The sequence below is a fragment of the Manis javanica genome, chromosome 10 (assembly GCF_040802235.1).
Source record: "Manis javanica isolate MJ-LG chromosome 10, MJ_LKY, whole genome shotgun sequence".
Classification (NCBI taxonomy): Eukaryota; Metazoa; Chordata; class Mammalia; order Pholidota; family Manidae; genus Manis; species Manis javanica.
In genome coordinates this window covers 118649348-118663751 of record NC_133165.1, presented here as the reverse complement: position 1 = coordinate 118663751, position 14404 = coordinate 118649348, and the positions used below count along the sequence as shown (strand labels likewise).

General features: G+C 40.8%; 1 protein-coding gene across 4 annotated transcripts in view; it reads left to right on the top strand.

The window, feature by feature from the left end:
- The window catches only part of TTLL8 (tubulin tyrosine ligase like 8), a 46318-nt gene that overhangs the window by 15936 nt on the left and 15978 nt on the right, over window positions 1-14404 (top strand). For all 4 annotated transcript variants that reach the window (XR_012121681.1, XR_012121683.1, XR_012121682.1 and 1 more), the window contains one exon: window positions 6443-6629. Coding sequence is in view for 1 of the 4 variants with exons in the window: in XM_073214071.1 (XP_073070172.1) it covers window positions 6443-6629 (187 nt within the window). In the remaining 3 variants the exon portion in view is untranslated. The remainder of the gene's footprint in view (window positions 1-6442; window positions 6630-14404) is intronic.

The window sequence follows — 14404 nt, the reverse complement described above, 5'->3', positions numbered from 1 at the left end:
CTGTGTGTAGGGAGACCTTGGCCACTGTGGGTCTAGGCCTATGAAGCCCAAATAAGTTTTTTCCACTGTTGTTCATTTTAATAGAGCAGCTTTAGGTTCATAGCAAAGTTGAGGGGAAGGTATACAGAGTTTGCATGCGCCCTGCCCCCCAAGCTCCCCACTGTCAACATCCCCACTAAAGCGACATTTCTTATGATCCACGAACCTACACTGACGTGTCACCACCACCCGGAGTCCAGTCTCCATCAGGGTCACTCTTGGTGGTGTTTGTCCTGTGGGTTTGGACACGTGTGATGCGTGTCCACCATCACAGTGTCACACAGAGTAGCTTCCCTGCCCTAAAACCCTCTGCTCCCCCCGGTCATCCCCCCCTCCCCTGACCTCTGGCCACCACTGGTCCTTTACTGCCTCCGAGAGTGTCACAGAGCTAGAGTCACACGCTCCGCAGCCTTTTCCGACTGGCCTCTTTCACGCAGTGACATGCGTTTAAGGCTCCTGCACATCTTTCCTTGGCTTCAGAGCCCATCTCTTTTCAGTGCTGATAACATCCCATTGTCTGGACGGACCACAGCTTTCTCTGCATCAGTTGCTGAGGGACATCCCGGCTGCTTCCACGTCTTGGCAATTATGAATAAGGCTGCTGTAAATGTCTGTGTGCACATTTTTGTGTACTGTAAGGTTTCAGCTCCTTTGGGTAAATGCCACGGAGTGCGACCACTGGATCGAATGGCAAGAGTCTGTTCAGTGTGGTGACAAACTGCCAAACTGTCTCCCAAGGTGGCTGCACCACTCTGCACCCGCCCGGCAATGACTGAGCATTCCTGCGGCCCCGCATCCTCGGCAGCACATGGTGTTGTGGGCGGCCTGGGCCTTGGTCAGCCAGCAGGTGTGTGGTGGGTGGGGTCCCACTGCTTTTACCCTGAATTTCCCAGGTGGCACAGGCTGCGGAGCCTCTTCTTGTGTGCTTACTTGCCAACTGTGTGTATCTTCTTCGGTGAGAAGTCTGTCCTGCTTCCCAGTCCATTTTTTAATTGGGTCGTTGGTTTTCTTCCTGTTGAGTTTCAAGAGTTCCTTGTATACGCTGGATGGCATTACTTTATCAGATGTGTTGTTTGCAAGTATTTTCTCCAGGTCCGTGTCTCTCTTGTCTTCTCATTCCCCTGACAGTGTATTCTGCATTGCAGGAGTGTTTAATTTCAATAAAGTCCAGTTTATCAACATTTTGTCATGGTTGTGCCTGGGATGTTGCATCTAAAGTCATCACTGCACCCAAGTTCACCTCGGTTTTCTCTCATGTTATCTTCTAGGAGTTTTACAGTTTTACATTTAACATGTAGGTCTTGATCCATTTTGAGTTAATTTCTGTGACGGGTGTAAAGTCTGTTTCTGGGTTCTTCTTTGCAAGTGGACATCCAGTTGTTCCAGCTCCACCCACTGAGGGGACTGTCTACCCCACTGCCTCTGCCCCTTTGCCAAAGACCATGGCATCGATCCTATCCACGTGTGTCCTTCTGGGCTCTCTAGTCCCTTCCATTGATTTGTTTGTCTAGTGTTTCTCTGATATCGCATTGTGTCTGTTATTGTAGATTTATATAAAGCTTTAAGTTGGAAAGTGTCTCTCTTCCACCTTTGCCCTTCTTCAATATTACATCGGCTGTTCTAGGTTTGTCTCTCTTTATAAACTGTAGAATCAGTTTCCCAATATCCACCAAATAACTTGCTGGGGCTTTTATTGGGATTGTGTTGAATCTATACATCAAGTTGGGAAGAACAGACATCTTGACAATTTTAAGTCTTTGCTATTCATGAACATGGACTGTCCATTAGCTATTGATTTCATTCATCAGAATTTTGTAGTTTTCTTCATATAGATCTTGTAATTATTCCAGAATTACTTTTTTATGCATTAGATTTACTTATATATTTATTTACTTAATAAGTTAGTAAATTTACTTATTAAGTAAAAAGATATTTATTTATATATGTATTTCATTTTTGGTGAAATGTAAGCATATATGTGATAATATAATGCAATGGTAATTGAAATCATGCTAATGTAAATGGTATTGTGTTTTTAGTTTCAAATTATAATTATTCATTGCTGGTATGCAGGAAAGTGACGGGCTGTAGTCACTTACTTGTTCCAGGAGCTTTTGGTCAATTCTTTCAGATTTTCTACATAGACAATCATGTCATCTGTGAATAAAGACAGTTGTTTTTTTCTCCCTTCCCGATCTGTACACCTCTTATTTTATGTTCTTGTGTCACTGCATTAGCTAGGATTTCTAGTGTGACATTGAAAAATAGTGGCGAGAGGAAGACATCCTAGCCTTATGCCTGGGAAAGCTTCTCATTTCTCACCATTAAGTATAATGTTAGTTGTACATTTTTTCTAGATATTCTTATCAAATTGAGGAAGTTCCCCTCTATTCCTAGTTTGCTGAGAGTTTTGGTCATGAATGGGTGTTGAATTTTGTCGAATGTTTTTTTCTTCGTGTATTGACATGATCGTGCAATTTTTCTTCTTTAGCCTGTTGATGTGGATGAATTAATTGATTCTCAAAGGGTGAACCAGTTTTGCATACCTGAGATAAATGCCACTTCATGGTATTTAATTGGCACGCGGTTCTTTTTGTACACTGTTGGGTTCGATTTGCTGATTCTTTGTTGAGGATCTTTGCGCCTCTGTTCGTGGAGGTATTGTTCTGTAGTTCTCTTGTAATGTCTTTATCTATTTTGGTATTAGGGTGATACCATAGCCTCGTAGAAGGAGTCAGGAAATACCCTCTCTGCTTCTGTCTTCTGAAAGAGACTGTGGAGCATTGGCATGATTTCCTCCTTAAATGTTTAGTAGAGCTCACCGGTGAACCCAACTGGGCCCTGTGCTTTCTAGTTTGGAAGGTTACTAATTACTGATTTGATTTCTTTAATAGATAGAGGCCTATTCAGATTGTCTGTTTCTTCTTGTATGAGTTTTGGCAGAGTTTATCTTTCAAGAAATTGATCTTTTTGACCTAGATTATCAAATTTGTGGGTATAGAGTTGTTCATGGTATTCCTTAGTTATCTTTTTAATGTTCATAGGATTTGTAGTGATGTGTCTGTCTTTGATGGTATTAGTAATTTATATCCTCTTTTTTTTTAATTTTTAAAATTTTGATATCATTAATATAAAATCACATGAGCAACATTGTGGTTACTAGATTCCCCCCATTATCAGGTCCCCACCACATGCTCCATTACAGTCACTGTCCATCAGCGTAGTCAGATGCTATAGAGTCATTACTTGTCTTCTCTGTGCTGTGCTGCCTTCCCCGTGACCCCCACACATTATGTCTGCTAATCGTAATGCCCCCTTTCCCCCTTCTCCCTCCCTTCCCACCCATCCCCCCCAGTCACTTTCCCTTTGGTAACTGTTAGTCCATTCTTGGGTTCTGTGATTCTGCTGCTGTTTTGTTCCTTCAGTTTTCCTTTGTTCTTATGCTCCACATATGAGTGAAATCATTTGGTACTTGTCTTTCTCCACCTGGCTTATTTCACTGAGCATAACACCCTCCAGCTCCATCCATGTTGTTGCAAATGGTAGGATTTGTTTTCTTCTTATGGCTGAATAATATTCCAGTGTGTATATGTACCATATCTTCTTTATCCATTCATCTACTGATGGACAATTAGGTTCCTTCCATATCTTGACTATTGTAAATAGTGCTGCGATAAACACAGGGGTGCATCTGTCTTTTTCAAACTGGGCTGCTGCATTCTTAGGGTAAATTCCTAGAAGTGGAATTCCTGGGTCAAATGGTATTTCTATTTTTAGTTTTTTCAGGAATCTCCATACTGCTTTCCACAATGGTTGGACTAATTTACATTCCCACCAGCAGTGTAGGAGGGTTCCCCTTTCTCCACAACCTCACAAACATTTGTTGTTTCTTGTCTTTTAGATGTTGGCCATCCTAACTGGTGTGAGGTGATATCTCATTGTAGTTTTAATTTGCATTTCTCTGATGACTAGCGATGTGGAGCATCTTTTCATGTGCTTGCTGGCCATCCATATTTCTTGTTTGGAGAAGTGTCTGTTCAGATCCTCCAGACATTTTTTAGTCAGGTTATTTGTTTTTTGGGTGTTAAGGCGTGTGAGTTCTTATATATTTTGAAAACCCCTTATCAGATAAGTCACTTATGAATATATTCTCCCATACTGTAGGATGCCTTTTTGTTCTGCTGATGGTGTCCTTTGCTGCACAGAAGCTTTTTAGTTTGAAGTAGCCCCACTTGTTCATTTTTTACTTTGTTTCCCCTGCCCAAGGAAATGTGTTCAGGAAAAAGTTGCTAATGTTTATATTCGAGAGTTTTGCCTGTGTTTCCTTCTAAGAGTTTTATGGTTTCACAACTTAGATTCAGGTCTTTGATCCATTTAGAGTTTACTTTTGTGTATTGAGTTCAACAATAATCCAGTTTCATTCCCTTACATGTAGCTGTCCAGTTTTGCCAACACCAGTTGTTGAACAAGCTGTCCTTTCCCCATTGCATGTCCGTGGCTCCTTTATCAGATATTAACTGACCACATATGTTCGGGTTTATGTCTCTGCTCTCTATTCTCTTGTCCATTGATCTATGGGTCTGTTCTTGTGCCAATAACATATAGTTTGGATTACTGTGGTTTTATAATCTGTAAGTATTTTTATATTGAAAGTTGCTTGTTGAAAATACGCAGTTGGTCTTACTGTTTGACCCACTCAGCAATCTCTGATTGCTTTCAGCTGGCGTGTTTAGACCATTGGTGTTCAGAGTGATTACCGAGCTACTGGGAGTGACATCACCTTTGTCATCACTGGTTTCTGTTCATTGCCCTTGTTCTTCATTCTCATTTTTTCTTCCAGCCTTTTTTTGCCTTTTGTGGTTTTATTTGAGCATTTATATGATTCCATTACCTCTCCCTTCCTAGCAAACAGTAATACTTCTTTTTATATATATATATATGTATACATATACATACTTCTTAGTGGTTGCCCTGCAGTTTGCAATATACATTTACTATGAATCCAATTCCACTTTCAAGTGACACTAGACCACTTCACAGTAATGCAAGTATTTTATAATCACAAAGCACTCTTAACTCCTCCCTCCTGGCCTTGTATCATTGCTATCATTCATCCCACTTATCCATAGGCTATAATCATCTAATACATTGTTGCTATTATTTTAAAATAATTATTAAATGATTGTTCTGCCAGATTAAGAAAACTAAAAGTTTTAATTTTACCTTCATTTATTCTTTCTCTAATGCTGTTTTGTACTTTATGTAGATCTGAGTTTCTGACCTTTCCCATTTTCCTTCTTTCTGAAGATCTTTTTTAACATTTCTTGCAAGGCAGGTCTACTGGCAAAAAATTCCCTCTGTTCTTTTGTTTAATAAAATGTTCCTAGTGTCATGATGGGGCCTCCATCTTTTCCTGAGCTCGCGCCTCTGCGCTGTGCATGTCGCCAGAACCGCTCGGTTTTCCCCTTTGGTAGCTCAGGTAACCACAGGGGTGGAGCTGTGTGTCCCCCCCGCCGGCTGGACCCCTGCGGGGCAGGCTCCGGCTGTGTCCCCTGTGGGCTGGCCTTGTGAGGACGGGTCTGGCGGGTTTCTAGATGGCCCCTGTCCTGTCTTCCTCCAGAAGCAGGAGGGGCTTTTCTCTAGTGTTCTCAGTGCGAACCAGGTCAAACTCTTGGAAGTAAAACTGACAAAAGAGTGGGGCGCCTGTAACAGATGCTCCCAGAGTCTCTCACTCTCAGATCTGTGCACACGGAGCCTCCAGACATTCTGCTCAGGTTTTCCGGTGCTGGTTCCTGGCGCGGCAGCGGCTCCGGTGCCTGCGATTCTCTGTCCTCTTGTCTCTCTCTCCAATTTGGAGGCAGCCCTGTGACCTCAGTTCCCTGATGGGTCTAAGAGCGGCTGTGGATTTTCCCATCTGTCCAGCATTTTACTTGTTAGGATGGAGTGGCTATTTCCATGCTCCTTATGTGCGTGACTGGCAGCCTGAAACTCTTAAATTTTTATGTTATGTGAATTTCATCTGAGTGTATTTTAAAATGCATGTTACAATCTCTAGCAGCCACATAAACTCGAGGGCGTCCGCCTGGGCCCTGGTCACCCCTGGGGCCTGCAGGCGTCACTGTGGTGCAGGCTTGGTCACAGCGCACTTGTGGAATGCCAAGTCCGTGCTCCAAAGAGGAGAGATTTTGCGGAGAGTTCATAGGAACTACTTCATTCCTGCCTAGGGCTGAGGGTCTAGAGGGGATGGTGGGAGGGGACGTGCACAGGGCAGGCTACTGCCCAGACACAGGTGCAGCATTGGGGGTGCTGCCCAGGGAGGCGGGAGCCTTCGCCAGAATCCTCGAGGTGTGGCCAGGGATGAGGGTGGGGGTCCACATGCCACGTGCCTGTGCTTGGGTTTCAGTTCCTGAGATTGCTGAATCGAAGCTCACAGGCCTCTCGGGGCAGCTCGTGGACATGGCATGCAAGGTGTGCCAAGCCTACCTGGAACAGCTGGAGCACAAGGACATCGACATCTCCAAGGACACTGCCAACGATCTCACAGAGGACGAGTGGAAGGACCTGACCCAGCAATACTACACCCTCATCCAGTAAGAGGCGCCCTGTTCAGAGTTCTGTGTGCCCAAGGTGCCCACAAACCAGAGTGCGTATGCGTCCCCTGTGCACATTAACTGGGGACATTGGGTGATTTCAGTTGTCTAGGGAAGTGCAGCCTCTGGGATGTGTGGGTGCCTGCCTGGGAGTTGGGGTGTCTGTCCAGGGACTGCATCACCTGTCTGGTGTTGGAGTGCCCAGGCCCTCTGTTCCTGTCCCTCCAGGATGCCACCCCACCTCAGGAGCTCCTTTGTGCAGGACCTCTTAGCACCTCCCACCCATCAGGTCCTTGCCTGGTTGGGCCCCAGGGCAGCCGTGGGAAAAGGCAGGGCAGGCTGGCCTGTGTGCCTCTTGTTACAGCAGACGTAGTGGCTGGCCGCCACCATGCTCTACCTAAGACGGCCCAGTCAAGTTCTTACTAACTCCATCTCCTACATTAGGTTTTTAGTTACACAGTTTTGCTTTTTGCCTTTTAGGGTTTACCTAGAAATTACAATATATGTTCTTGACTTATTATTGTTTACCTTCACTTGGAATTTTCACAACTTCCCAACAATATGACAGTGTGATTCCATTTATCCCCTTCTTACTCAATGCTCATTGTCATTTATTTTACCTCTACGTACATTTTTTCAAATGTTTTTATTGTGGCAACATAAAATTTACCGTCTTAACCATTTTTAATCTGCAGTTCAGTGGTATTAAATATGTTAATAATGTCGTGTGCCCATCCCCACCATCCATCTCCACGGCTCTTTACATTCTGTGAAACTGAAACTGTCCCCAGTGAACATCCCCACACCACCTCCCCAGCCCCTGGGGACCATCTACTTTCTGTCTCTAGGATTCTGACTAAATACAAGTGGAACCATAGAGCGTTTGTCTTTGTGTACCTGCCTTATTTCATTTATTATGATGTCCTCAAGGTTCCTCCATGTCAGAGCATGTGACACCTTCCTTCCTTTCTAAGGCTGAATAACATCCACTGGGTGGATGCAACGCCTGTTGCTCATCCACTCGTCTGCAGTTGGACACTTGGGTTGCTTCCACATTTTAGCTATTGTGAATGCACTGCTGTGAATGTGGGTGTGCAAATATGCTTTTGAGACCCTGCTTTCAATTCTTTTGTGTATATACCCAGAAGTGGTATTGCCAGGTCATATGGAAATGCTACTTGTAGTGTTTTGAGGAACCTTCATACTGTTTTCCACAGTGGCTGCACCATTTTACATTCCAACCGACCGTGTATGAGTCTCACTCTCCACATCCTTGCCAACAGCTGTTATGTTCAGTGTAGTGGCCACCCTAATGGGTGTGAGGTGGTTTCTCACTGTAGTTTTGGTTCGCATTTCCCTAATGATCAGGGATGTTGGACATCTTTTCCTGTGCTCACTGGCCGTTGGTATGTCTTCTTTGGAGACAAATCCACTCAAATCCTTTGCCCGTTTTTGAATCAGACTGTTTGGTTGCTGAGTTCTATTCCCCAGGTAATACATTCTGGAGATTAACCCCCCTTCAGATGCAGGAACTGCAAACACTCTCTCCCATTTTGTGGGCTGACTTTCTACTCTGTTGATACTGTCTTTTGATGTCCAAACTTAAAAACCATTTACAAAGTCCATTTTGTTTTTTCTTTTGTTGTCTATGCTTTGGTGTCATGACCAATAAATGACTGCAAAATCAAATGTCAGGAAGCTTTTGCCCTGTGTTTTCTCCTAGGAGTTTTATAAGTTTGGATATTACATTTAGTTTTTTTTAAATCCATTTTGAGATCATTTTTACGTATGATCTTAGGTAAGTGTTCAACTTCATTCTTTTGCATGTGGATGCCCAGAGTTCCCAACACCACTTGTTGAAAAGACTGACCTTTCCCCATTGAATGGTCTTCACACCTGATCGAAAGCCATTTGGCCATAGGTGTGAGGGTTTATTTCTGGGTTCTCTATTCTGTCCTATTGGTCTATATCTCTCTCTATGCCAGGACTGCATTGTTTAGATTACTGTAACTTTGTAATGAATTTTGAAATCAAGAAGTGTGAGTCCTCCAATTTGTTCATTTTTGAAATTATTTTGGTTATTTGGGTTCCGTTGATATTCCACATGAATTTTTGGATGGGCTTTTCTATTTCTGTGAAAAACATCATTGAGATTTTGATAGGAATTGCATTGAATTTGTAGATCACTTGGGGTACTATTGACAACAATATTAAGTCTTCCACAAACATGGGATGTGTTCCCATTTATGTTTTCTTTAATTTTATTCAGCAGGGTTTTTTTTTTTGTAGTTTTCATCACATCTTTCACCTTCTTGGTTAATTCCTAAGTATTTTATTCTTTTAGATGTGATTGTAAATGGAATTGTTTCTTGTAATTTCCTTTTCAGGTTGTTCATTGTTAGTGTACAGAAATACAACTTGTGTGTGTGTTGACTTTGTATCCTGCTGCTTGGTTGAATTCACTTATTAGGTGTAACTTCTTTTTTTTGTGGTGGAATCATTAGGGTTTTCTACATATAAGGTGATATCATCTGCAAACGGTGATTATACCGCTTTTCCTTTTCCAATTTGAATGCCACTTATCTCTTTTCCTTACCTAATGCTCTGGCTAGCACACTTCCATTATATTGTTGAATGTTGAAAGTGGGCATCCTTGTCTTATTCCTGATCTTAAAGGAAAAGCTTTCAGTCTTTCACCATTGAGTATGATGTTCACTGTATCATAAAAATAATGTATGATTTTTATTATGTGGAGGTAGTTTCCTTCTATTCCTAGTTTGTTGAGTATTTTTATTAGGAAAGGGTGTTGTATTTTGAAAATGCTTTTTCTGCATCACTTGAGATGAGCATGTGGTTCTATTCACTTCATTTTATTAATGTGGCATATTACACTGATCATATCACATCACCAGCATTGATGGTTTCATATGCTGAACCGTCCTTGCATTCTGGTAATGAAGTCCCCTTGGTCATGGTGTACAGTCTTTTTAATATGCTGCTGAATTCAGTGTGTCAGTGTTTCATTGAGGGTTTCTGCATCGGTGCTCATGAAGAATGTTGGTCTGTGGTTTTCCTGCCGTGTCTTTTCTGGATTCGGTATCTCAAGATAACGCTGGCCTCATAGAATGAGTCAGTTAGGAAGTGTTCCCTCCTCTTTAATTTTTTGGAAAGTTTGAGAAGGACTGGTATTAATTCTTCTTTAAATGTTTGCTGGATTTCATCAGTGAAACTATTAGGTCCAGCACTTTTCTTTGTTAAGAGATTTTTTATCTCTTTTTGAGAGATGAAGTAGTTACAAATCTGTTCATATTTTCTATTACTTGATAATTTAGTCTTGGTAGGTTCTGTGTTCCTGGGAATTTGTTCACATCATCCTAGGCACCCCATCTGTTGGTGTACAACTGTTCATAGAACTCTCTTGTGATCTTTTTTATTTTTGTATATTCAGTAGTAATGTCCCTAATACCATTTTTTACTTTAGTAATTTGATTATTCTCTCTTTTGTTCATAGTCCATCTAGTTGAAGTTTTGTCAGTTTTGTTGATCTTTTCAAGGAACCAACTTTTGGTTTCATTAATTTTCTCTATTATTTTTCTGTTTTGATTAATTCTGTTCTAATTTTATTTCCCTCCTCTACTAGCTTTGGGTTCGGTTTGTTCTTTTTACAGCTTCTTAAATTGTAAAGTCAGGTTACTGGTTTGAGACTTTTCTTGTCTTTTCAATGCCAGCCTTTACAGCCCTGCTTCCCCCTTAGCACGGATTCCTTTCACTGTATTCCATACGCTTTGCTCTGTTGCACTTTCACTTTTTGTCTCTAAGTGTTCTCTAATTTCCCTTGAGATTTATACTTTGATCCATTGGTTGTTTAAAAATATGTTGTTTAATTTCCACAGATTTGTGGGTTTTCTAGTTTTACTTCTGTTACTGATTTCTAATTTCATCCCATTGTGATTAGAGAGGATACTCGGTATGCTATCTGTCTTTTAAAATCTATTGGGACTTAACTTGTGGCTTAACATATAGTCTATTTTATAAAATGTCTTGTGTGCATTTGAGAAGAATATGTGTGCTGTTATTGGGTGGAGTATTCTGTACGTGTCTGTTAAATCTACTTGGTTTATTGTGTTAAGTCATCTATTTCCTTACTTACCATTTATCTTGGTGTTCTATCCATTATTGAGAGTGTAGTATTGAAGTCTCCAACTATTATTGTAGAACTGTATTTCTTCCTTCAATTCTTTCAATTTTTGCTTCATATATTTTGATGGTCTATCATTAGATGCATAAATGTTTATTTTTTGTTATATCATCCTGCTGTGTTGAGCCTTTTGTTGATATATAATGTCCTCCTTTGTCTCTTGAAAACTTTTTTTAATTTCAAGTTTATTTTGTCTGATATTAGTATAGCCACATCTCCTCTTTGGTTACCATTTGCATGGGAATATCTTTTTGTATCTTTCTACTTTAAATCTATTTGGTCTTCAGATCTAAAATGAATCTCTTATAGACAGAATGTAGTTTGATCATGTGTTTTTATTCATTCTTCTAATCACTGTCTTTCAATTGGAGAGTTTAATCCACTCACATTTAAAATAATTACTGATAAGGAGGGAAATGTCTATCATTTTATTATTTGTTTTCTATATGCCTTGTAGCTTTTTTGTTCCTAATTTCCTGCATTACTGTTGTCTTTTGTGCTTAGTTGGTTTTAGAAGTGAAATGTTTAAATTTCTTTTTCATTTCCTTTTGTGTATATTGTATTCTTTGTGGTTACCACGAGGATTATATTCAACACCCTGAAGTTGTAACACTCTAAATTGCATTTACACAAGCTTAGCTTTGATAACATACAAAACCCCTGCTCTTTTACAACACTGTTCCTATCCCTTTGGGGTTTAAATGTCATAAAATTATATCTTTTAACTTTGTATGACCAAAAACATAAACTAATAATTCTCTAAAGTGCATTAGTCTTTTAAATTGTAGAAAATAACAACCAAATTTACAATAATATTGCCTTTTGGGATAAGAATTGTTTCTATAAATCTATTAGTCCCTTAAATCCAGAAGAAAACAAAAAGTAGAGTTATAACAAACCATTGTTACAGTACCAGCTTTTCTAACTGCCCACATAGTTACCTTTATTGAGCTACTTATCTATTTTTATAGCCTCGAGTTACTGTCTAGTGTCCTTTCGTGCCGTCCTGCGGGACTCCCTGGAGCAGGTCCCGTAGGGCAGGTCTAATGGTAACGAACTTTCTCAGCTTTTGTTTCTCTGGGAATGTCTTGGTTTATCTCGGTTTTGAAGGACAATTTTGTTGGTTATCAGGTACTTGGTTGGCAGTTTTTTTTTTCTTTTAGCATTTGGAAGTATTGGACCACTGCCTTCTGGCCTCCGAGGTTTCTGATTTGCTGATGACCCTACTGGGGCTCCCTTGTATATAACAAGTCACTTCCATCTTGCCACTTTAAAGATTCTCTGTCTTTAAAAGTTTCCTTATAATGTGTCTTCTTGTGGGTGGGTATCTTTGAATTCATCTTATTGAAATTCATTGACTTTCTTGGATGTTTATATTCATGTCTTCCATCAAATTGGAAATTTTTCAGCCACTTTTTCTTCAAGTAAACTCCCTGCCCTTTTTTCTTTATATTCTTTTTATGGGACTCCCACAGTGCATATGTTGGTCCACTTTGGCGCCCACAGGTCTCTTAGGCTCTGTTCATTTCTCTTCGATCAGTAGTCTCCACTGTCCTGTCTTCAGTCTTACTGGTGTGTCTTCTGCCTGCTTGAATTTGCCTCTCGATCTCCCTCTAGTGAAATCTTCATTTAAGTCATTACAGCTTTCAGCTCCAAGTTTCTTTTTGATTTCTTTTTAGGCTTTCTGTCTCTTTGTTAGTAGTTCCATTTTGTTCATATATCACTTTTTAAACTTTCTCTGCATATTTATTAGTTCTTTAAGTATATTTAAGATTTTTTTAAAAGTCTTGTGTAATATATCCACCATTACATCTCTTTCAGGGACAGATACTGTTGATTTATTTTTTCCTTTGAATAAGCCAAACTTTCCTAGTAACTGTGGAAATCAGATCTTCCCCCTCTTCCAGCATTTGCTGTTTTATGTTATTGTTTTTGTTTATTTTTGCTTTTTGAAAAGAATTCTTGTAGTGTGTCTCTGTGCCTGAGGTGTGAATTTAAGGCCGTCTCAGGTCTTTCCCATGCCTTTTCTTAGGCAAGTGTGGGCACTTTCTAATTTTCCCTGTATATGCAGTTGTTTTTAAACATCCCAATCTTTAATGTCTGGCTCCCCAAAAGGGAAGACGAGTAAAACAAAGTGGGGAGAAGTGCTGGTCCTTTCAATCTCCTGGAGGGCACTTCAGCCAGAGGAGGGGAGCATACAACAAAGGGAATGAGGTCCAACAACAATAGCTGTCTTCCCTTTGTCTCTACCTCTGGGATCAAGAGCAGCAATCAGCGGTCAGAGCAGAGATAGATCCCCAATATTTGGAGGACAGGGTCTTTTTCCCCACCTGGCTCCTTCATGCTGCGTGCAGGCTACTCCAGGACCATGTGCACAGCTGCCTACCACGTGGCTAGGGATGGAGGATGGGGATCTGCGATGGTGGTAAGAGCTCACACTGACCAAAATTAACTGCAAATTACTGACCAAGACTTCCCTTGGAAATTGTAAACCTTCAGTAGCCCCCAGAGTGCCAAAATAGTCCCATCAGATTCTGCCAGTGCAGTTGTGGTCCAGGTGGGGGACAGATTCCTCATGCATCCTGTTCTGCCGTCTTCCCACAGCCCTCCCCTCTGCGTATGTTTTAACTGCATGTGACATATTTACTGTTGTCTTAAAGAGTCAATCAGTTTATATGTTCCTGTATATTAACCTTTCCAAAGGGTCTTCACTCATTTCTGCAGTTCCACTAGTGTTTTCTTTTATTCTGAAAAACTTCCTTGCCTTCACTTGTAAAAGATGTTTTCACTGGAGTAAAATTCTAGATTTGCAGAGATTTTCATGTTTTTGCATTTTAAGTTGTTATTCCATCATCTTGTTCCAATAGTTTCTTGTTTAAAAATCATTTGTAGGTATTACTTTGTTCCCTTGAAGGTAGTATTTTCTTTTACTCTCGGCGCTTTAAGGTTTTCTCTCTGTCTTCGTTTTTCAGCAGTTTGATTATAATGTTCTTAGGAGCATTATTTGTATTTATCCTGCTTGGGGTTTGTGAGGCTTATTCGATCTGAGTTGGAGCTTTCCACCAAATTCACAAAACTCTTGGCTATCATTTCTGTCAGACTTTGCCTCCTCCCCGCCCTCTCTTTACCTCTGCCCGGGGTTCCCCTCGTACACACGCTCGGCTTTGCCTCCTGTGTCGCTTGCGCTGCTCTCGGCTCTGTCATTGCGACAGGCCTCCTGGTCCCTTGGGTCTGCGTCTAGACTGTGCTGTCCCCCACTGACCTTGCTCTCTTCTACCCTAGTAACACTACTGCCCAGTTTTAATTACTATATATGTAGAACTTAATTCATAGTAGGAGTAGTCCATTGTCTTTACTCCCTTTTCCAGAAAATTCCTATTCTCATATATGAATTCTTCTAGATGTATTTCCCTGATGACTAGTGAAGTTTATCCTCTTTTCGTGTTTACTGGCCGTGTGGATATGCTCTTGGTGAAGTCACTATTTAAGTCTCTTGCCCATTCTATTCTCTTGTCTCTTTTGTTTCGATTTATAGGAGTTTTATATATGTTGTAGGTAAGGGCCCATTGTCTGATAT